We start from the raw sequence: 20,046 nt of genomic DNA on the forward strand, positions 1-20,046 counted from the left end.
ACATGAAAACTCATAATCAATGTTCTTATTTTCCATCCTGCCAAACATCCTGTTTTTTTTTTTTTATTATTATTATTATTATTTTGCAACCCTTTTAAAGTATATACAAAATTGAAAGTATGTATTAAATATGTTTGTATTTTTGAGCTCAGAAGGTATATGGCATAACAGTAATGCAACCATAAGGCCAATACATCTCAATTTAAACCTATTAAGCCATGTTCTAATATAGTTTTGAGCCTGATAACGACTTGACTGAATATAATGTCAATCCTGCAGCCAGAGCAGGCAATTATTTTGTATCATAAAGATCCCATTCATAAATAAGTATAATATTATTTTCATAACAAGCACATAATGTTCAAACGCTTTGTGACCCTGATACCAAGTACATTCTCTCAGCGCCGAAACCCCGCCCCTCTCGCCCGCTCGCAGCCAATGAGGAGTAGAGGAGGCTTGTCTCTGAAATAAATTGGATATTTTCATGGTGTGTATGGGAAGCGTCGGGTTTGAGCATCCGACATACGCGCAGCTCCATAGAGTGGACCTCCGGAGTCTACATTTATTTAGTGCTTCTTGGACACCGGGTAAAGTTAATGTGTTGACCGAGGGAAACAGTAGACTTTAATCGCGTCAGTCGTTAATGGTTATGGGATTGCTTCACCGTAACTTCCAGTTCATAAGAGACCTGTCAACCTGGAGAGAGAAGAGTGAAGACAGAGCGACCGCTTCTCCTCGCGATAGTTTTTCTTCTCTTCACCCGGATTATACGGCACAAGACGTTGGAAATATACTCGATTTCGGAAGCAGAGAGTGGGATGCTGGGTTTCCAGAGCTCTTCTCGCTTCGCGATGATATTTAAAACAAGTTGAACTGAGCCAGATTTTCAAAGGTCACCCTCAGCAATCTCCCTATGCTTTGCTTTTACAATCACTTGCTTTTAACTGTAGAACTGTAGACGTTTTTGACTTCAGTGGTTGAAACATCGGACACCTGGAGAAGGTAAACTTATAATAAATATGATTCAATTAACGTAAACTGCAAGTATAAATATAATACAATATTTAAAATTAGATTTAATTTAAAACATAATTATAACCACAAGCATGATCTTTACATAATCCTTTTATTTGCGTTAGAGAAATGCATGTGACTTATTTTTACTCTATTGATGAGAAGAATGTTTCTGAAACACAGTAGCCTATGACTTGAAAAGGACAATATGATATATATTATGCTTATGTATGGAAATATATGTAATAGCTTAAGTCTATTTTTATACTTTATATTGAGGCATTTAAATTTTTAAAGACACTGGGACCATCAGCCAAACTCTCAGACGACCCAGCGATCTCCATATAAAAGATGCTAGCAATTTTTTCCCCCTTCGGTAACATGTTATAATAACTTTCATTAAGGGCAATAATTATTAATGCTACATTATATAGTCCTTAACAAAAATGAGTTAAGAATTAGAAATTATCAAGAATATATTTTTATATGTCATCTCCACTCCTAGTCCTTAGGAACCCTAGATTGAAAACCTTGGAAAAAATGCCATTGGCCTGGAAAAAGATTGAAAATATCTTTACAGCTGCATTAGAAAAAATGAGGTGTCAGTAAAACTTATACACACTTGAATTTACTGTACTGTCTTTGTTGTTTCAGAAGGCGAGGAAAGTTTGGAGAGAATGTCGAGTCGCAGGGTGAAGCATGAGCTGCCAATGTACTGATTTTAGACTGGCGTATCTGATGAGTCTATGGGTGTGTGTTGTACTAAGCCTTCACTGCTGGGTTCTAGCCCCTGTGGCAGCCTCCCATGATGCCGCTGGTCCATTTGGGTGGCTCCTTTCAGATAAAGGGCCTTTTCATCACTCACAGGAATTTGCTGAATTTGTGGAGCGTTATCAGCAGGGCTTCACAACCAAATATAAGATTTACAGGTGAGTTGGATAATTACTTCTGTCATTTATTGCCACTGGTGTGTAGTATGTGTTGGAATTTTTCATGGTATGCAGAATTATATGGTGCTTTTCATTTATTTGTACACATTTTACCATATAACAAAGTTAACAAGAGACTTTGATAGAGGCAGGCTTGTTTTGTTTACCGGTTTGTAGAAATAGAATAGAAAAGAAACTTCCATATGCATATATATAACTATATGTGTGTGTGTGTGTGTGTGTGTGTGTGTGTGTGTGTGTGTGTGTGTGTGTGTGTGTGTGATTTTGGTATACATATATACGGTAAACATATATAGATGATATGGACGGGGGGAAAGTAGTGATTAGGTAGTAATTAAATATTTTCAAAAATGCTAAAATGTTACTGATGAATGTTAAAATATTTACTGATAATATGAAAATGATAAAAATTATGTTACTGATATGCTGGGTGAACAATGTGTTTCACGAGGAGACACTTTAAGAGTTTTTTTTTTCCAAGTTTAAGTTTCAAAGTGTGGTTCGAAACTTTTAATACCAGATTATTACTTGCAACTGATGTGAGGTGAGGCGTTGCGGGAACTTCTGCTGAGTTAGAGCTGAGGATTAGATGAAGTGATAAACAGCCCAAAAGGGGAGGAGAAAAAGAGCGGGAAAAGTGTTGGCTGAACTGAACCTTACTGACACGCTCATTTGGCAGGGCTGTTGGACCACACTGCCAGGCGCAGATGGAGATGGCAACATTGGGGTTAGTCAGACGTTCTCTCCTCAACATACATGTGTATCTGTGGATGCTCCACTGACTATTTTTTCATTTATTTTTTTGGTAGAGGCATGCTATAGGAGTCAACAAAAGTACAGTTGTGCTTTCTCAATGTCAGATCTCCCCCTGCTGGCGGAAACCTGCAGCTCGCGTGCGCATGTGTGTGTGTGCTGGTTAGCGCGAGTCTACCTGATTTTACTTTGCATGCTAGACAGGGCTCCTGTCCCAACATCCCTTGTACCTGAATTACTTTTAAGTACCTTGCTTGCACAATGGCAGTACAGAGAGGGACAGGTTTGCATCTGCCACAGATCTGAATTGAGAGAGAATCAATTCAGCGTCCTGGCCTGTTAACACTCTTTGTCTTCTATGAGACATTTGAGAAAAGATGATGTGTAACACTGGAACAGTTTTATAAGCCTATATACGTGTGTGCACGTGTCAGGCATTCTATCATCTCTTCTTTGGTCTATTTAGAGTACTTTGAATTCAGTGTTGTATTGGTTTGTACACTGAGAAAAAATCCAGAAGCAAGTTTCACTCAGATTGCTAGTCATTTTTGCAAATAATTACAAAGAAATGGTAACGCATTGAATTAAGTGTGAAATTTTGAAGTAGAATGATTGAAATAGTGTTTTTTTTTTTTTTACATTCTTCAATAACTTATTTATAACTTTGAAAACTCTCTCTCTCTCTCTCTCTCTCTCTCTTTTACGGTCTAGTGCTGCTTTCTTATTAAACAACTCGAACCTGTGTGTTCATTACACGATCACAATAAATCTTTAGCAGCTGTCCCACCTGCTTGCTTGTAAAATCTGAAGTCTGGATAATAAATTCTTAAATCCTCGCCTCAAAATTGTACAACATCAGCATCTGCAGTTTGTTTGTGTTTGCAGAAACAAACCTACTGTATTTTGTAAGGAACTTGTGGTAACATAGGTAGGTGTGGTGACATAGATTGAAGGTAAATTTGTGTCAAGATGTTATATTCTCATTCTCCCCATTTACCTTATGCCAAAGGTTGAACAGAGCCCAAGGGTACAGTAAAGAGTCAGTAGTGTCTATCCTTCCTGTCAGATGCATGAAAGGGATCTCATAAAACACCAGACATATGCTTCCTGACAAGTGTGTGATGGGAGGGTTCTGCACGGGAGGATGGGTGGGTGAGGCGGACAACAAGCCAAAGGCAGTGGTAAAGGTTGCCGGAGCAGAAACGTGCTCACTTGTTCCTCCCAAAGATGCTAGCGAAGCTCCATGAGCACAAGGTGACAGCAATTGTCGGCTTAGCCAGAGCTGTGTGAGCAACAATGAGGATAAGCAGTAATTCTCCCACGCAAACACTGTCTTGCTGAAGTTTTCTTGCACTCTGAAATGGGACTTTATGTGTAAAGTCGACAGAGTCTGTGATGCTTTTTACATCCGAATTAGACAGGACATGTGTACTTTTGATCTTTTACTGGAATTAAAAGTATTAGGAAGATTTAAATGCGTCTTATTAAAAAAAATGTGGTTGTGTTTAAAATATAAATGCTGGTGTTTTCGGATGCTAAATGGCCACAGATTTAAATATCTTGAACTATGTATGCAGAGCAGGAGAGTTTAGCTATATGGCTTTAATGTCTGCTTTTATGTGCTCGTGTTGATGATGGTGCTACAGTTTTATTACCTTTTTATTAATTAGTAAGTTATCACTTCAGTATACATGTCTGTATATATAAAACTGTAAACAATAGAAGATATTAAGGGATTTGAAAGGAATATGGAAACATGTTGTATGGCTCACATTTTTTAAGATTAATGTAATCAATCTTAAAGTAAAATTGTAAAATGCTTAATTAAAAACATTTATAGCCATAGCACATACAGTAGCCAGACCTCTGCTTAGATTTGCATAAGGACCGTGTTCAATAAATCAAGATTTCCAATTACGAGGAATAAATATAATTGAATTATTATGCATCCTAAAAAATTTACAAGTCATAAGTGCAATTAATGGCTGAAGCATTAGAGGTCTATTAGCCTCCAGCCTTTTCAGCATTCAAATAGATTTGGATGGAAAATGTTTAGCCTAACGACAATAATGTCTGAAGATTTTCCATAAAAGCCTCAGATCATTGATTGCTCAATTAGTGGCTCTACTTTGTGCTATTTAAGAAGGATATTTAACTTAATGCAGTCGTGTGTGTACTGTGTACAGGACATTACTGACAGCTAGGTTCTGTAGAAATTATTTGAACTGCTCTTATCAAACGGATATATCTTGATGTTGTCCTGGAAATCAAACCAGAGCAAAGACTGTGATGTTCACCGGTGTGGAATTCCATATTAAACACATGAAGGGCTTCTGGTATGGCATATTTGACAAGTAATTTTTTTCATTCATGGAGTGAAATGGTTGCATTACACTTCTCTTCTTTACTGTTGGATTTTTTTGTCCTTATTATATAATTTTTCCTGCATCAGTTATATGTTATACAAGTCAAGGAGAATTAAATTTAAATCCAACAGCACAATATTGCTTTTACAAAGGTTATCTGAACAAGAAGTTAATTTCGAAGAACACATTTTACACACAATATGGTCAGTTATTTTGTTTGTTTTTGCATCACTAAGGGAAGTAGTTCCAAAAGCAATCAAATATGCTAGCAACTTGGGTGAATTATGGCAATATTGTGCATTCTTTGCATTTTTGACCTTCATACCAACAAATAGGACTTTAACATACAACAACCCAAATAGAATATACGGTAACATTTTATTTGAAGCCTTTAAATGCATTATAAAGGTATGAGCCTGTCCTCCAATAAAAAACGACCATATAGGTCGTTTGTACAAGCACCTTATTACGACCCATATTTACATTTTCGTAAACGTCCGTTCCCTGGGATCGAACCCATGATAGCATGATTACATATCAAGGTATAGCGCAATAATCTACCAACTGAGCTACACGAAACACAAACCAGAGTGCAAATAAAAGAATACAAAACATTAATATGAAAACAACGTTTTGCCGATAGGGGTGCAATTGTAGGATACGCTCTGATGGGTCGTATTTCAGGGATTTGGACAAACGACCTATACGAGCGTATTGGTTGGAGGACAGGTTGCAATATTTGCAGATTCAGTTTTACATCTGAAATTGGTTGTTTGGCATGTGCTTTAATGCATTATACTTTCTAAAAGTGTTACAATGCATAGATAATGTATTATAACTGTGGTTATAAGTATTCATGAAATCACACAATGCATTATGAGGTGAGTTACGGGACATAATTCATGCAAAAAATGCAAATGTGCATTTATGCTGGCCACATATTATTAAAGCACAGTTTGTGCTGAATAAAGTGTAATCAGACTGTAGTCATTAATATTTTATAAGCAGCTTATATAAACATATAAACTTTATATAAATATATAAACAATATATATAAACATCAGGGCATGTCAAAACATCTAAAATACTTTTAAATAAATTCTATATGAAAAATGTCAGTAAAGTATTACTGAATTTACTAAAGCTATCATAGATCAGAAATGCATACAACAGAGATTGGTGTCCCAGAATACCCTTATTCACACTACAGTATATAAGAGAACAAGAGAAGGTGGGTGGGAGTGTGTGTGTGTGTGTGTGAGAGAGAGAGAGAGAGAGAGAGATCGACAGAAGGAGAGGGAGAGAGAGATATCAGGCTAGTAGCGTCAGGCCCTAGCTAATCGTCTCATTATTTATGTTTCAAGACATGTATATCCCCTGAGTATGCTTGCACTTGCATTGGAAACACAATCAAGGACAAAACACCTACTGGCTTCTCGGTCATTGCTATGGTAGATTGTTTTTCTAGTTCAGTTTATCAGGGCCAGAGCTCGACTGAGAGAGATGAGCTGTTGGACTTCCCATATGGGAATTGAATGATGGAAGCTCACAGAGGTGCATATGTTAAGTCATATCTCACCACTGACAGGAGCGATGATGACTGGGGCTTCGATGACTCAATATTTCAATATGAAGAAATACTCTTTGAATAAATAGCGAATGTCCTTTGTTGACCAATTAGCTCTAAATTTAGGTCCAAAAAAGTTTCTAATGACTTATGCGTTGGAATGAGTGAGGCCTTAATGAGCATGTTTACATCAGATTAATGTTAGCATGAAGAAGTGTTTGATAAACACAACTAATGAGGTGTAGCCTGAGCTCTCAATTTGCCTCAGGTTAGTCTTGAAATAAAAATCAAGTTAGGAGCACAATATAATCACAGCTGGTAGTTGACAGAATAAACCAACTACTATAATAATTTTATAGGACTTGAAATTAGAGCTGTGAAAAAGGTTTTGTTAGTATTGTCAACCTTTTGTGTTAAAACAAGTATATGTTGTTCATAATGGAAGACCAGGGCCGCTGCTGGCCAAATGGGTGCCCTAAGCAGGATTGTATTGTTGTGCCCCACTTCCTCAAATATGATGATGAAAAAAACACCTAATATAGGGGTGAAAAAATAACTTTAATCAAATAAAAAACTAAATTAATAAATTGTATTATTTTCAAATTACAATTGTAGCTCTCGAACATTTACCTATGGCTATAACTTTATTATGACTCTAATTTATTTTATAGTCTCAAGCATTAAGAAATCATGCAAAAGGAAATTAAGCAGTTTTACTATGATAAAACCATGGTTTATTTTTGTAAGGGTTGTGATATGCATGTTTTTTGTTGAAGAAATTATAAAGGGTGTTTCATCTATAGCATAAATGTTGCCAAAAATGAAAGATTAAGTGACTATTTGAATTAAATGTTTGGTCAGTAGCCTAAACAAGGATTTGATTCTCCTGTAAATGTAACAGCAGCAATTACATGGCATCTGGCTCCCTTTGTAGGCATTTGTAATAACGTACATAAATTGTTTATTTTGTATTTGCTACATTATGTATTTTAACAGTTTTATTATTAACCAATCATTATTGCCTCGTTGTTTTTTTATATAATGCATTTTAAGTCATTTTAAAGGCTATTGATGGCTTAGCTCTTTTTTATAGCAACAACAACATCAAAAAAATATTACAGTATATTAATACTTTGTAAATTATTATTTGAAGTAACAAAACCATGGTTAATTTGCAGTTACCATGGCAACAAGAACGATGATTTGCGGTGTTATTGTTAAAACCATGGGTAATTTTCGTAAAAAAAAAAAAAAATAACGTTCACAGGAATGTGCCTGAAAGTGATAAATGGGCTTATTTTTTACCTAAATGATTTATAATTTATTTTAATATATATTAAAAATGTATAAGGTGTGCATTGTAGCTGACACCTAAATGAACACATTACAATTGTTTTATGACTGCAAGTCTTTCTCCTCAAATGCTATTGAGCTTCAAATTTGCGTTTGAGCCCATGTGAAAAAGTAGCATAATTTACATATGATTTACAGTTTATTTTAATAAATATCCAACATTCAATTCAATTGTGCTTTATAGCTGTCACCTAGATGAACAATTACAGTTGTTGTTATGAATGTAAGTCATTCTCCTCAAATGCTACTGACGTTAGAAAAGTGTATACCAATATCGCATGTAACTTTAGAGACGGTCCCTAAATTTGAGACTCTGGAACATCTAACGTCAAGCCAACTTTTTTTTTATTGTTTTACTTTCTTTAGTTTTCTTTTCTCTGCGCCGGATTGCTGATGTCCTTTACCCGGACATATATGTTCATCCATCAATTATGAACATTCAGACGAAAACATGAGGTGCAAGCGGTCGCGAGCGCGGATGGGAGAATGGTGGAAGTTTTTTTTTTTTTGAGCAACTGGGATGGTGCCCCCTCTGGGAGTTGGTGCCCTACGCAGACTGCGTACTCTGCGTGTAGGGAGCGACGGCACTGTGGAAGACTATGACACAGTATATACAATTTTTAAAGGAAAGTTACAAAAGATTTCTATTTCAAATAAATGGTGTGCTTTTGAACTTTCTATTCATCGAAGAATACTGAAAAATAAAAATAAAAGGATCACATGACACTGACGCCTAGAGTAATGGCTTCTAAAAATTCAGCTGTAGCATGTTTAAAATGTAAGTATTTAAAATTTTATAAATACTGCTATTTTACTGTAATTTTCATCACATAATACAGCTTTGGTAATAAGATGTCTTTTGAAAATATATTTTAAAAGAATCTTTAAAGGAACAGTGCAATCAAAAAAAACATTTGCGAAATTAAATAAATAAATAAATAAAATAACAACCTCAGGCCATCCAAGGTGTAGATGAGTTTGTTTCTTCATAAGAACAGATTTAGAGAAATGAAACATTTCATCACCTGCTCACCAATGGATCCACTGCAGTGAATGGGTGCCGTCAGAATGAAAGTTTTGAAAAAAAAAAAAAATCACAATTCTCCACAAGTATTGCATGTGTGTGTAATGTTGCAGTGTTATGCGTCTACCGTACATGGCTTTCTCCATGAATGCTGACAGACTAACAGGCTCTCAATCAGTGACTGTCACCTTTTGACATGTTTCCGTGCAACAAGCATTTATTACATGAGAGTTTCTAGAATTTATGGACTGTTTGTGTTGCAGCCTGACACAAATGCCATCCATTCTTGCTGTGAGTGCGTTAACCGATTTGTAGGTCAACATAGTGAAATAACAGCCTCAAATGTTATTAAAAATGCAAAAGAACATGCACATATATTTTCAATGCAGAGTGCAAATTCAGATGAATTGGCTTTCGCAGATACAAATGGTCTATGTAATGTATTGCAAGCTTACATAATAAATATCACTGCAAAGTTTGAGGTCTGTAAGATTTTTATTAATATTATTATTATAAAATGCTCTTATTCTTTTATTATCTTATTCTATTTTTTTCTATAAAGGTTGGAAACAGTTGTGCTGTTAATAGTTTTGTGGAAACCATGATACTTCTTTTTTTTCAGGATTCTTTGATAATTAGAAAGTTTAAAAAACAGTCTTTATTTAAAACAGAATCTTTTAATTATAAAGGTCCTTGCAGAATAAAAATATCACTGACCCCAAACTTTTGAACAGCATTTATTTGCATACAACTGCATCTTGTTGCATGCAGTTATGAATTCTCTCTTTCCACTTTTCTTCCACTTGTATAAAAAATTATAAAACTGTGGTGAGAAGTGCCCTCTGCCATGTTAAAAAGGATCCAACTTTTAAAGCGGGCCTTGAGACCCTTTGATTTCTGTTCCATTCCATTGCACTTCTAGGTCAACTGTTTTTGAATGTGAAAATGTGTTCTGTGAGAACAGCTTTTTACTCATTTTGAACTGTACTTCTTGCTTTCAGTAAATGTGGCTTGTTGAGGAGTGATACCTACAGTAGTATCTGTCTGCAAAAACATTAATATCATAGTTCAAACTAGATGGATGGAAAATCCTGTATTACTGAAATTACATATGGAACTGAGCATGATTGATAGTTACAATTAAATTTTTTATGTTAATGTTTTAATAATTAATCACATTACATTTTTAGCCAACTTGAAACTAATTACTTTAATTATCGAATGTAATTTAAATGAACACAAAACCTTTTTTCCATATCCACAAATCTCATTTAGAGCGTGTTGCATAATATTGCAAAAATGTTGCATAAATCCGACTCATTCCTCTTAATGAATACCAAATGTAAGAGTCATCTGGATGTTTCAAACTCAGCACTGCCTCCGACATTATAACAAGCTGGTCTCATTTGCTTGTATTGTGACATTCACGGTCTCCCTTTGGCTTCAGACTGCTTCCTCTGGAGCATGTTCTCACTGTTGACTCCGTGTAGCCGTGGGTCTCTGTGGGGAAGTCTGGCAGGTAGTTCTTCAGAATGCCTTCTCCTGCTGTGAGACTGCAGCGTGGGCTCCTTGCTGGATTAGCCTCCAGCTCCATCCATAACTGTCCATCAAGAACGTTTGTTCTGACACAGTGTCGATCATACTTTCTCTCTTCATTTCGGTCCCTCTTCCCTTCCATTTGTCTTTCTCTGTCTCATTCTCTTTGCCGCTTTCATTTTCCACTGTCAATAAGTGCCATCTGTTATTATTTACATACTCACTTAGCAAGCTATATTCTGTAATATTATATATATAGGGTATAATGAGGCGAAATGACCCCTAGGGTATGCTAAATTTTGCCATTTGAGGTTTATTCATCAGATCAGTTTTCAGGTTAGAGATCTGCATACAATATTTTCAGTTTGAGTAAACAAATGCAATTAATTTTAAATTAAATAATTTAGTATTTTACATTAATACAAATTTAAATGATTGTTAAATGCACATTGTTGTTAAAATGTCTTTCCCCATTTTCTGTAATCTTGTTAGGGTACAATTTTATATTACAGTCCTGTTCTTCATATACTGTATGTCTTATAGTTATTACCATAGCTAGGTAATAACTAGGTACTAACACTGAACCTACCCCTAAACCTTACCTTAAGCCATGTAGTTACCATATATAACAGTACTTTCTTAGTTAAGTAAATAAGTAAACTGCAAGTAATTGCATTTACTGTGGGAAGTGCAGTATATTAAATAATACCTTTATATTAAAAAGTTGTATTACATAGAGTATTACCTTTATATCTCCTCAGGTTGTGCCAGACCTGAGTTTCTTTCTTCTGTTGAGCAAAAAAAAAAAAAAAAAGAAGATATTTTGAAGAATGTATAACCAAACAGATGGCGATAGCCATTGATTTCCATGATATGGAGAAAAAATGCTATGGAAGTTAATGGCTACCGTTATCTTCAAAATGTATTTGTTTGTGTTCCGCAGAAAAAGAAATTTTGAACCAACTTGACACTGAGTAAATTATGAAAAAAATTTAATTTTGGGGTGAACTATCCCTGTAATATACTAAAATATGAAGGCCAGCACTGACACGTTGTGTTTTGCATTCTGCATTTCTTAGCTAGTATTTTCTTTTATCATACCAAATTAATAGTAACATAGTGGAAGCAATTCAATATAGTGATAATCATTCTTTTAAAGTTTTCTCTATATTTAGAAGTTTAAGTTGCAGTGCTAAAAGTTATATAAGGAACATTTCACTGTAATGTGCTAAGCAGCTTTTGCTGTAAATGAAAGACAGAAAAAGGATAGTGGCAGCTGATTTGCTCAAACAAAATTCCAGCTGTTCTCATCGAAAAAAAAGACTCCTCTTACCTTTTATCCGTGAAAGAAAGAAGCTTGCCATTGTTACAGATTAGTCCCAATGAGCCCATCTTCAGTGCAAAAGTCACAGGGAAAAAAAAGTAAATTAAATAAATTGCACAATTATATAGAGGACAACAGCTTTTAAAGTAGTCCAGAGCAATTCCTAAAGCTGAAGTTGGAAAAAAAATAAAGAGAATGCATAATATGATTTGAATTGCAGGCACAGGGGTCATGCAGTCATCACATTTTCTCCTCAGCAGGTCTTGAATATGCGTTGTACTCAAGCTGCGTGAAGGTTTCTCAGACCTCTCTAAACATTTTTTTTTGGGGTGGGGGGGATATACAGGATGGCAATTTCAAGAATGCTTAAACTGTGTGGCTTACACTGAACCAGATATTAAAACAAACTCTCCCAGCTGTTGAAATGTTGATGTTCAGGATTTCTCCCTCCTGTGCTCAAATTGCTCAAATTGTGGCTCAAATGAAGGACATTTCCAAATAGGGTGTATGTGTGTGTGTTTTTGCGTGACCTTGCAGAGAGTTTGGGCGCTGGAAGGTGAACAGCCTGGCTCTGGAGAGAGAGGACAATGGCGTGGCTCTACCCCTCGATCCAGAGTTCATGCAGACCATCAGACAGTTGGGCCGCAGACCCAGCCTCGGTGCCATTACCGAGAACATTATCAGGAAATATGGCACACACTTTCTGCTTTCAGCTACACTCGGAGGTACTTGAACAAAGATGAACGTTCATTTACATTTATGCATTTTGGCAGAGACTTTTATCTGCCTTTTTTATATTTTATTCTTACTTCCTACTTTAACCACACATCCCTTCTTCAAAACCCCCACTATTCAAAAACATTTTAGCCGAATGCAAACACATAAATGCAACAGTTGTAACTCATAGTCATTTGCACAAACATTAATTACAAAGACATCTGTCGCATAAATCTACGGTATGTTCAGTATGTTCTGCTGTCTTATATATCAATATTTTCATCTATTTTCATTATCCACACATTCTGCTGAACTCAATAATCCTAAGTGTTATTTGCAATTGAATACTTCATTAGTTTGACAGCCGTATAAATGAGATTTGATTAAAGACTTTAACATGAAACTTTATCTTTAATTGCTACATTTTCATATACAGTATATAATCATATGCATGAACTATGCATCTGTACAGCATTATGTAAAGTTTTAACAGCATTTTAATGAAATTATTCATTATTTATAAGTGCTATCTTTTATTTGATAAAATTACCATTTTCTATTCCCTTCATCTTAGACATTCACTGTATAGATAATTCCCTTGCTTCGCTTTTCCTCACATAAACATTCTTTTTTATTACTTTATGAAGCCATTTTCCCCAGCGTTCCTCACTCTTTTATGTTGCTTTGCCCTGTTGCAGGTGAGGAGGCGTTGACTATATTTGTGGACAAGAGGAGGCTAAGCCGGACGGCGGACCTGACTGACTCAAATGGCACGGCTGTGACTCTGGAGGCCCTGCACCAGCTGGCTGCCTCCTACTTCATAGACAGAGAGAGCACTCTGCGCAAACTGCATCACCTCCAGATTGCTTCTACTGCCATCAAGGTAACCCTGTGGCCTAGATGCGCACAGACCTTGGGACCTGACCCCCCGTTTGAGTGTTTATTTTTGGATAAGAGTTTGAATTGAGCTTGGTTGTTTCTATTGTTTTGCAGCTGCATATATTCGGAGATCAAAAGAAGTGGGTTAAATGATAGAGAAGCACGGCAGTTTTTCCTTATTTTTGCTTTTGGTTGGAGAAATTAAGAGGTATTAATGAATCACAGGTTTGAACAAAGTGATGTGTGTGAGCACAGATTTGAGTAAGTTAAACTGTGAAAGGCACTGTTTTTTAAACATATTCAGGTTTAAGCTCTTTGACACATCATATATCAGTTTCTCCAAAACAAGTTACCCGTAACAAGCAATATGTGTCAGGTCAGTGATTGTGCTTGAAATAGCAGCCCACATGAGTGAAATGCCTTCTGCACAATGCATTGATTCTATGCACTCCTAAATACATGTTGGAAAGGTAAAGTTAGAATGGTGGTTTGATAAATCTGTCATGTGTACTTCTTTGTTGACAGAATCCCATTAATGAATCCATTTTCTTATTGCCTCCATTGAATATTATTTTAATACTTTTAAACAAGTGATATTTGGAGGGAACAATTGCACTACTGTTCCAGAGTATTTCTAAAACATTTTGTGTTTTTTTTTTCTCCAATTCTCACCGAGGCTGCATTTATTTGGTTAGTAAAAACTGTAATATTCTGAATCATTACAATATAAATTAACAATTTAAAAATTAGTCTTTTTAAATATATTTTCAAATGTATTCCTGTTATCCCATTACATCACTGTAATTTATACCTGTGATGTAATTGTGAAGCTGCCATTACACTAGTCTTGAGAAATAATTATAATATGCTGATTTGGTGCTCAAGAAACATTTGTTCTTATTTTTTACGTTGAAAGCATTTTTGCTGCTTAATATTTTGGTATAAACTTACTTAATCTTAATATGACTAACGTTTTACTGTTAGTCACAAGCTCTGTTTGTGTTTGATTTACTAAGAAGAACCGGTTCGTAAGAGTCATTCGTTCAAGAATCGGACTGCACTGGTTGCACTGCATGTATCATCATTTATGAGAATGAGTCCTTCTGTAACTGGACTAGCCGTGTTGTGATAGTGCTATTAGTAGTGCGGTAAACACTGTTAGTATGGTATTCAATCAGCATCGGAAGAAGAACAGACAGCATCAGTCGGTTCCGGTATTAAAAAAAATGCAACTCTGTTCCCAACCCTACTTTATTGTAGTTGATTTGTATTTACTGGGAGCAAGACACATTGCCTCCTGACAGCAAGTGTCTTAGCTTAAGAGCTTATAAGCTATCTTGATGGAAGTGAGCAGATGGAGATCCTTTTAGATGCCTTTATTTGCCTGGCATTTCAGGTGATTGATGTGAAATATTCTCAGGATCAGCAGTCTTTAATTTAGCCCATGGATTTTTGCCCCACGTGGATGAAGACGGATGTGAATACAAAGGCTCTCTACACCAAACTGGCCAGTCTTTCTGTGTCTGAGATACAACGATACAACGTCTGAGCGAGAGTGGTCTGCTCAAATAAAAGAGCTGTTTTCTTGGGGGAGGGTATAGAGGCAATATAGCAAATAAATAAATAAATATGAAGGTGCTGGTGGAATTATGCATCAGTGTGACAAATGATCTGTTCCATTTCAATAATTTCTTTGAGAGCCCAGCCCATTTGTCAGCCATTTTGAATATAAGCGAGGTGTCAGGCTCTAATGAATAAGAGACTTATGAGGAGGATTTTCTGCACCACCAATAATAAATGAATCTTTAACCTCCACAGTCAGAGACGACGGTGGACAGAAAATGCGGTGAGTGCCAGTTGACATCCATCAAAGCATTTCATTTTGATTTAGAGGAAGGAGGAGTGTTAGTTGAGGTTTATAACAATCAGAGCATGTTTAGATTCTTAAGGATGGTTGGAGTATTCAGGTCTGCGCATTTTAATGTCCGACTGCATGATGTCACCTGACATGCCTTCTCATGATATACTTGCAAGCCATCATGCCAAGTGGTCAGAATTTATAGGCTTGGATGAACACTAAGCAATGGGTCAAGGACTCATAACAACTTTGATTATTTAATGAATGGAGATCAGTAAAAATATACATTTTCTGATTAATCAATTCATTTGAACAATCCAATATTGATTATATAATCATACCCCCCTGTAGCAGATCTAACAGAGACACTGCACAGAAACAAACTCCATTTTTATATTACTCATACATTCTGTGACTTGTTTGTCACTCTTATTAGAAATAAATTATGTCCTACTGAGCCCCCTGTGCAATACATTTCACAGTCACCCACTGTATTTATTTATTTTTCTATAATCTGTCCAGAGATATTTGTCAGGTTAATTAAGACTAATCTGTGACCAAATGCTACTCTATACTGATTTGAAATAAAAAGTAAGTAGTTTTTCACTGTACACATTTGGTTTATTTAACATATTAGGATAATAATATAGTATACCCTGATGTGTTAAAGGTGACATATCATGAAAATGTATACTCCTTCCAGGTTTAATTGCTTTAATCAGATCCCCGGTGCAGCTACCAACCCAGAACACGTGAAAAAGAAAGGGCATCTTAATATAATATAACGCCACCATTTTTTCGCAAGTGACAACGTTGTACCAGTTCTAACACCATGTCGAATGTTCGAGCAAAGCATGCTAACTGTTCTGTCTTTGGCTGCACTGATGAGCACAGAACACTGTTTAGAGCCACAGACTCAGAGGAGAAAAGAGAGCACTGGATTTATTGATTTATTTACTATATATTACACTTCTGCCACACAGATCTAATATAAAAAAAGAATCTTTCCCAGCTGTTTACCTTCACAGACATAACTGATTGTTTTTGTGTTTTTAACAGTTTAAGCACAATAAGACATGAAAGAGAACTTAGTTTAGTTCTTGAATGCCATGTGGCAGCCACCTTCTGTGCATGTGCTTTGTATGCGTGTGCTCAGAAAAACATATATCAGAAGTTTAAACTAATATGGTTCATGATTTCAGCACTATAGACATGATAATCATAACCAAAAAGGTGTTTTTATTGTATCTGAGGTATGGACTGTAAAGGCAAAGCCCTACTATGGAAAAGTGCGTGGGAGCAGAAACTCATTGCATTTAGAAGAGACATGCATGAAAACAGCATGTTTCTGCTTCCACTCAAAATATGCATTTTCAAAATGATCTGTGGGGTATTATGAGCTAAAACTTCACAGACACAATCTGGGGACACCTGAGACTTAAATAACATGTTGTAAAAATAGGCATAACAGAGCATCTGTAAAGGTATAGTCCGTCCAGAAATAAAAATTTTGTCATCTTTTACTCATCTTCATGTTATTCCAAACCTGACTTTTTCTGCCAAACACAGAATAGGTTATAAAAAAAAGAAAATTGACAACCAAACAGATTTGGTTCCCATTGACATTCTTTGCATTTTTGTCCAAAGGACATTCCGGTAGGAACCTAAACTGTTTGGTTACAAAAAATTTTCAAAATCCATATATTTTTTAGAAAATTGAGTCATACAGGTTTGGAACAACATAATGGTGAGTATGTGATGACAGAACTTTTATTTAATACTACTACACATTATTTTTAATACTTCTCAATAATACAGTAATTATTTATTTATTTTTTTACAAATTTTATATTCTGCATACTTCTATGCATTGCATACTCATACCACATTTTTCTCTGTTTAGCAATGGAATACATTTTGCATGATATGAATTTTCCCACCAACTCATTGGCAGAGTATATGAACTGTAGAAAACTTTATGAATGATTATAATTCGGAGAAAGAGCTGGGCATTTTGCCACTGGTAGTGCTTTGACGTTTGCCTGGGTCATCAGTCAAGCATCCCGAGCACAAGCTGGGAGGCATGAAAACTCTGCCAGCACCTCTACACCTCCCCTAGTCTCTCCCTCTTAACTGCCATAAACCAAAGCGAGAACTTCCGAATCCGGCTGCGAGGAAAGAACGCTTGAAAAATCAAAAAGAATTTCCAGCTAATGCACGCAGATGAAGCTCTCTTGTAGAGCATGCCTTTGTGTTTCATTCTAAGATTTCACAAGCTGAAGCTGAGAGCATTAACCACTTCTAGCCTTGCCGAGGATTCCCTGCTGCTTTCAATAAAGTCCTATTTTCTGTAGAGATTGCATTCTAATGCACACTTTCCTCCAATGATAAGCTTCCCCATTGCGCCTACTAAAATGAAGGGTGCGCTAACCCACCGGAAAGGGCCTTTTTATGAAAACAGCTGCTCGAATATCTCAAAGATTGTTTCAATGCAGTGTAAAAACATGCCTGATGCAAATTGGAAAATGCCTATTGACTAATTCTCTCTGATTAAATACAGACCCCATTCTAGCTGGAACTTTGTATAAAGCATTTGTATAATAAGCTCCAGTGCTTATGAAACATTAATGACATTTCTAGCGTATCAAAAAAGCTGGTATCGGCATCTTAAAATCCATTATTATTCAAATATGTGGCTACGCAGTGATATTTTCCGCAGTCTTTGTTGGATTAATCACAGGTGGGAATTACAGAACTGTCTGTTTTTCCTCATTTACTTTTTGAGAAATGCAATGGATGGCTAATATTTATTTAGCAAATCATTTTAGTCAGTTTTATTACCATCTTATTGTCGTGTTTTTCTGTGGAAAATTTTTCTGTATTTACACACCAGGGTATGCATATATATATATATATATATATATATATATATATATATATATATATATATATATATATATATATATATATACTGTATATATATATATGAAATATTTTTTGCTTTAAAAGTTATGCGTATGAGCTGTGATTATTATCCTAAATTCTATTTCCAGTGCAGTGTTTTAGTCTCTTAGCATGGCAGCAAGAGACAAAAGAGTGGCACAGTAACTATGTATAGAATGACACGTCTAGGAGCGTGGGTGCCAGGTCTTCTTTAATAAAGACGGAGGGAACAGTCTTATGAACTTCAGAGTGATTGAGAGTGAATTACAAGTCACAACTGACCCATTTCCTTGAACACATCCCTTCAGTCGCAGCCACACTGAAAGCGACCCTTATGCCAGTTACTAATCTCATTAAAGCCTGCTTCTAGGAGTTCTGATATAGTCAGCACAAATAAAACACTGCAGATAATTTGGAATGAATACACAATTTTCAGTCCACATGGTTTGTACTCAGGATCTAATGAATGGCACATAGTGCACACTCAGGAAAATACAGAATTTCCAATTCAGATGCACTAGCCACAACAACAGTTCTCCATTTTTCTCTGTTTCATTATAGAAAGCCCAAGTTCTGCACATGCTCCGCTCCATCGGGCCCTTGTTGAGGCCCAGCTCATTGCTATGCATAGAAAAACCCATCTTTATACTTGCAATTGGTCAATTTTCCCTTTAAGTCGGACATCTGTCTTTGTTAGAAATTAATCTGCTGATCCCTGTAGAGGCTCCTTGGATTTTAATTAATTGCGTGAACGCGTCAATAAGAGGAATGGAAATGCCAGCGGTAGGCTTGCTGAACTTGTGCTTTTCCTCCTGATTCGGCTTTCACCACTCTTACTGGCTTGAAAGTTATTTCAACACACTGAATGGAAATTAAATAAAGATGCTCTCGATAATGGGGATTTGCTGCTTGTGTAACACATTAGAAATGCTTCCTTGGCTTTTTCAGGTCCTCAGTCATTTTCAGTGGTTCACTTGCATGACAACAACTGCGTTCAGCTTGGAGGGTTCAGTATGGTGTTTACTTTGTCTCATTTTATCCTATTCACCGTTTATCCAGTGACCCTCGAGTAGATGTCGAACAAAGGCAACTGTTCTTCCAACACAAAAGAAGAAAAGTTAGTTTTGCCTGATGGAAATCTCGGGTCACCATTAATCTACAGACACGACATGGAGACTTTTATTCACTCACCGGGGGAAATATTAAAGAAGACAATGTAGAACAGAGAACAATTTGAAAGTGACAGGTAGGGAGGTATATTTGCCCACAGGCAGTGAGTTTTCTTCCCATGTGTCAGCCGAGCCTTGATATACAGTGACTTATGTCAGGGAAAAAAAATGCAGCTTTTGTCAGGAATGATTGAGCTGTGATTGTGCACCATTTTAACACAAATCTTGGATGGGAACAAAGATACTGTGTCGATAGTTTTGTCAGTGTGATGTCAGTGACATGGATATTCTATTCTTACGTATACCTGTTTGTCTGCTCTGGAACATTAGTTCGTTTGACCTACAACCATTTCTTCTTACAGTAGCATTTCTTTTCAGTATATACTCTGCTTTTCAATATAATAGATAGTTCCACAACGGCAGCTATGTTTGACTTGAAATATCTATGTTGATATGTACCAAATTGATTGTATAATTCAAGTCGAATTCAGCCACAGGTCCATAAACCTTCACTATTTATGTACACTGAAAGTGTATTACGTTCACTGAGAAATATTGCCCTTCAATACATTAGTGAATCTGGTCCAAATAAT

The 20,046-nt window shown here is 36.0% G+C and overlaps 1 protein-coding gene across 2 annotated transcripts in view; it reads left to right on the top strand.

Annotated features, from left to right (window-relative positions):
• The first annotated feature begins 501 nt into the window (after positions 1–501).
• brinp3a.1 (bone morphogenetic protein/retinoic acid inducible neural-specific 3a, tandem duplicate 1) overlaps positions 502–20,046 on the top strand; it is a 30,837-nt gene continuing 11,292 nt past the window's right edge. Inside the window, exons 1-4 of one of the 2 annotated variants that reach the window (XM_059570913.1) lie at positions 502–1,002; positions 1,669–1,943; positions 12,425–12,612; positions 13,303–13,487. In XM_059570913.1, the coding sequence (XP_059426896.1) occupies positions 1,714–1,943; positions 12,425–12,612; positions 13,303–13,487 (603 nt within the window). In that variant the 5' untranslated portion in view covers positions 502–1,002; positions 1,669–1,713. The remainder of the gene's footprint in view (positions 1,003–1,668; positions 1,944–12,424; positions 12,613–13,302; positions 13,488–20,046) is intronic. The other variant, XM_059570914.1, reaches the window with a different exon arrangement.

This window comes from Carassius carassius, chromosome 17, assembly GCF_963082965.1.
Source record: "Carassius carassius chromosome 17, fCarCar2.1, whole genome shotgun sequence".
NCBI lineage: Eukaryota > Metazoa > Chordata > Actinopteri > Cypriniformes > Cyprinidae > Carassius > Carassius carassius.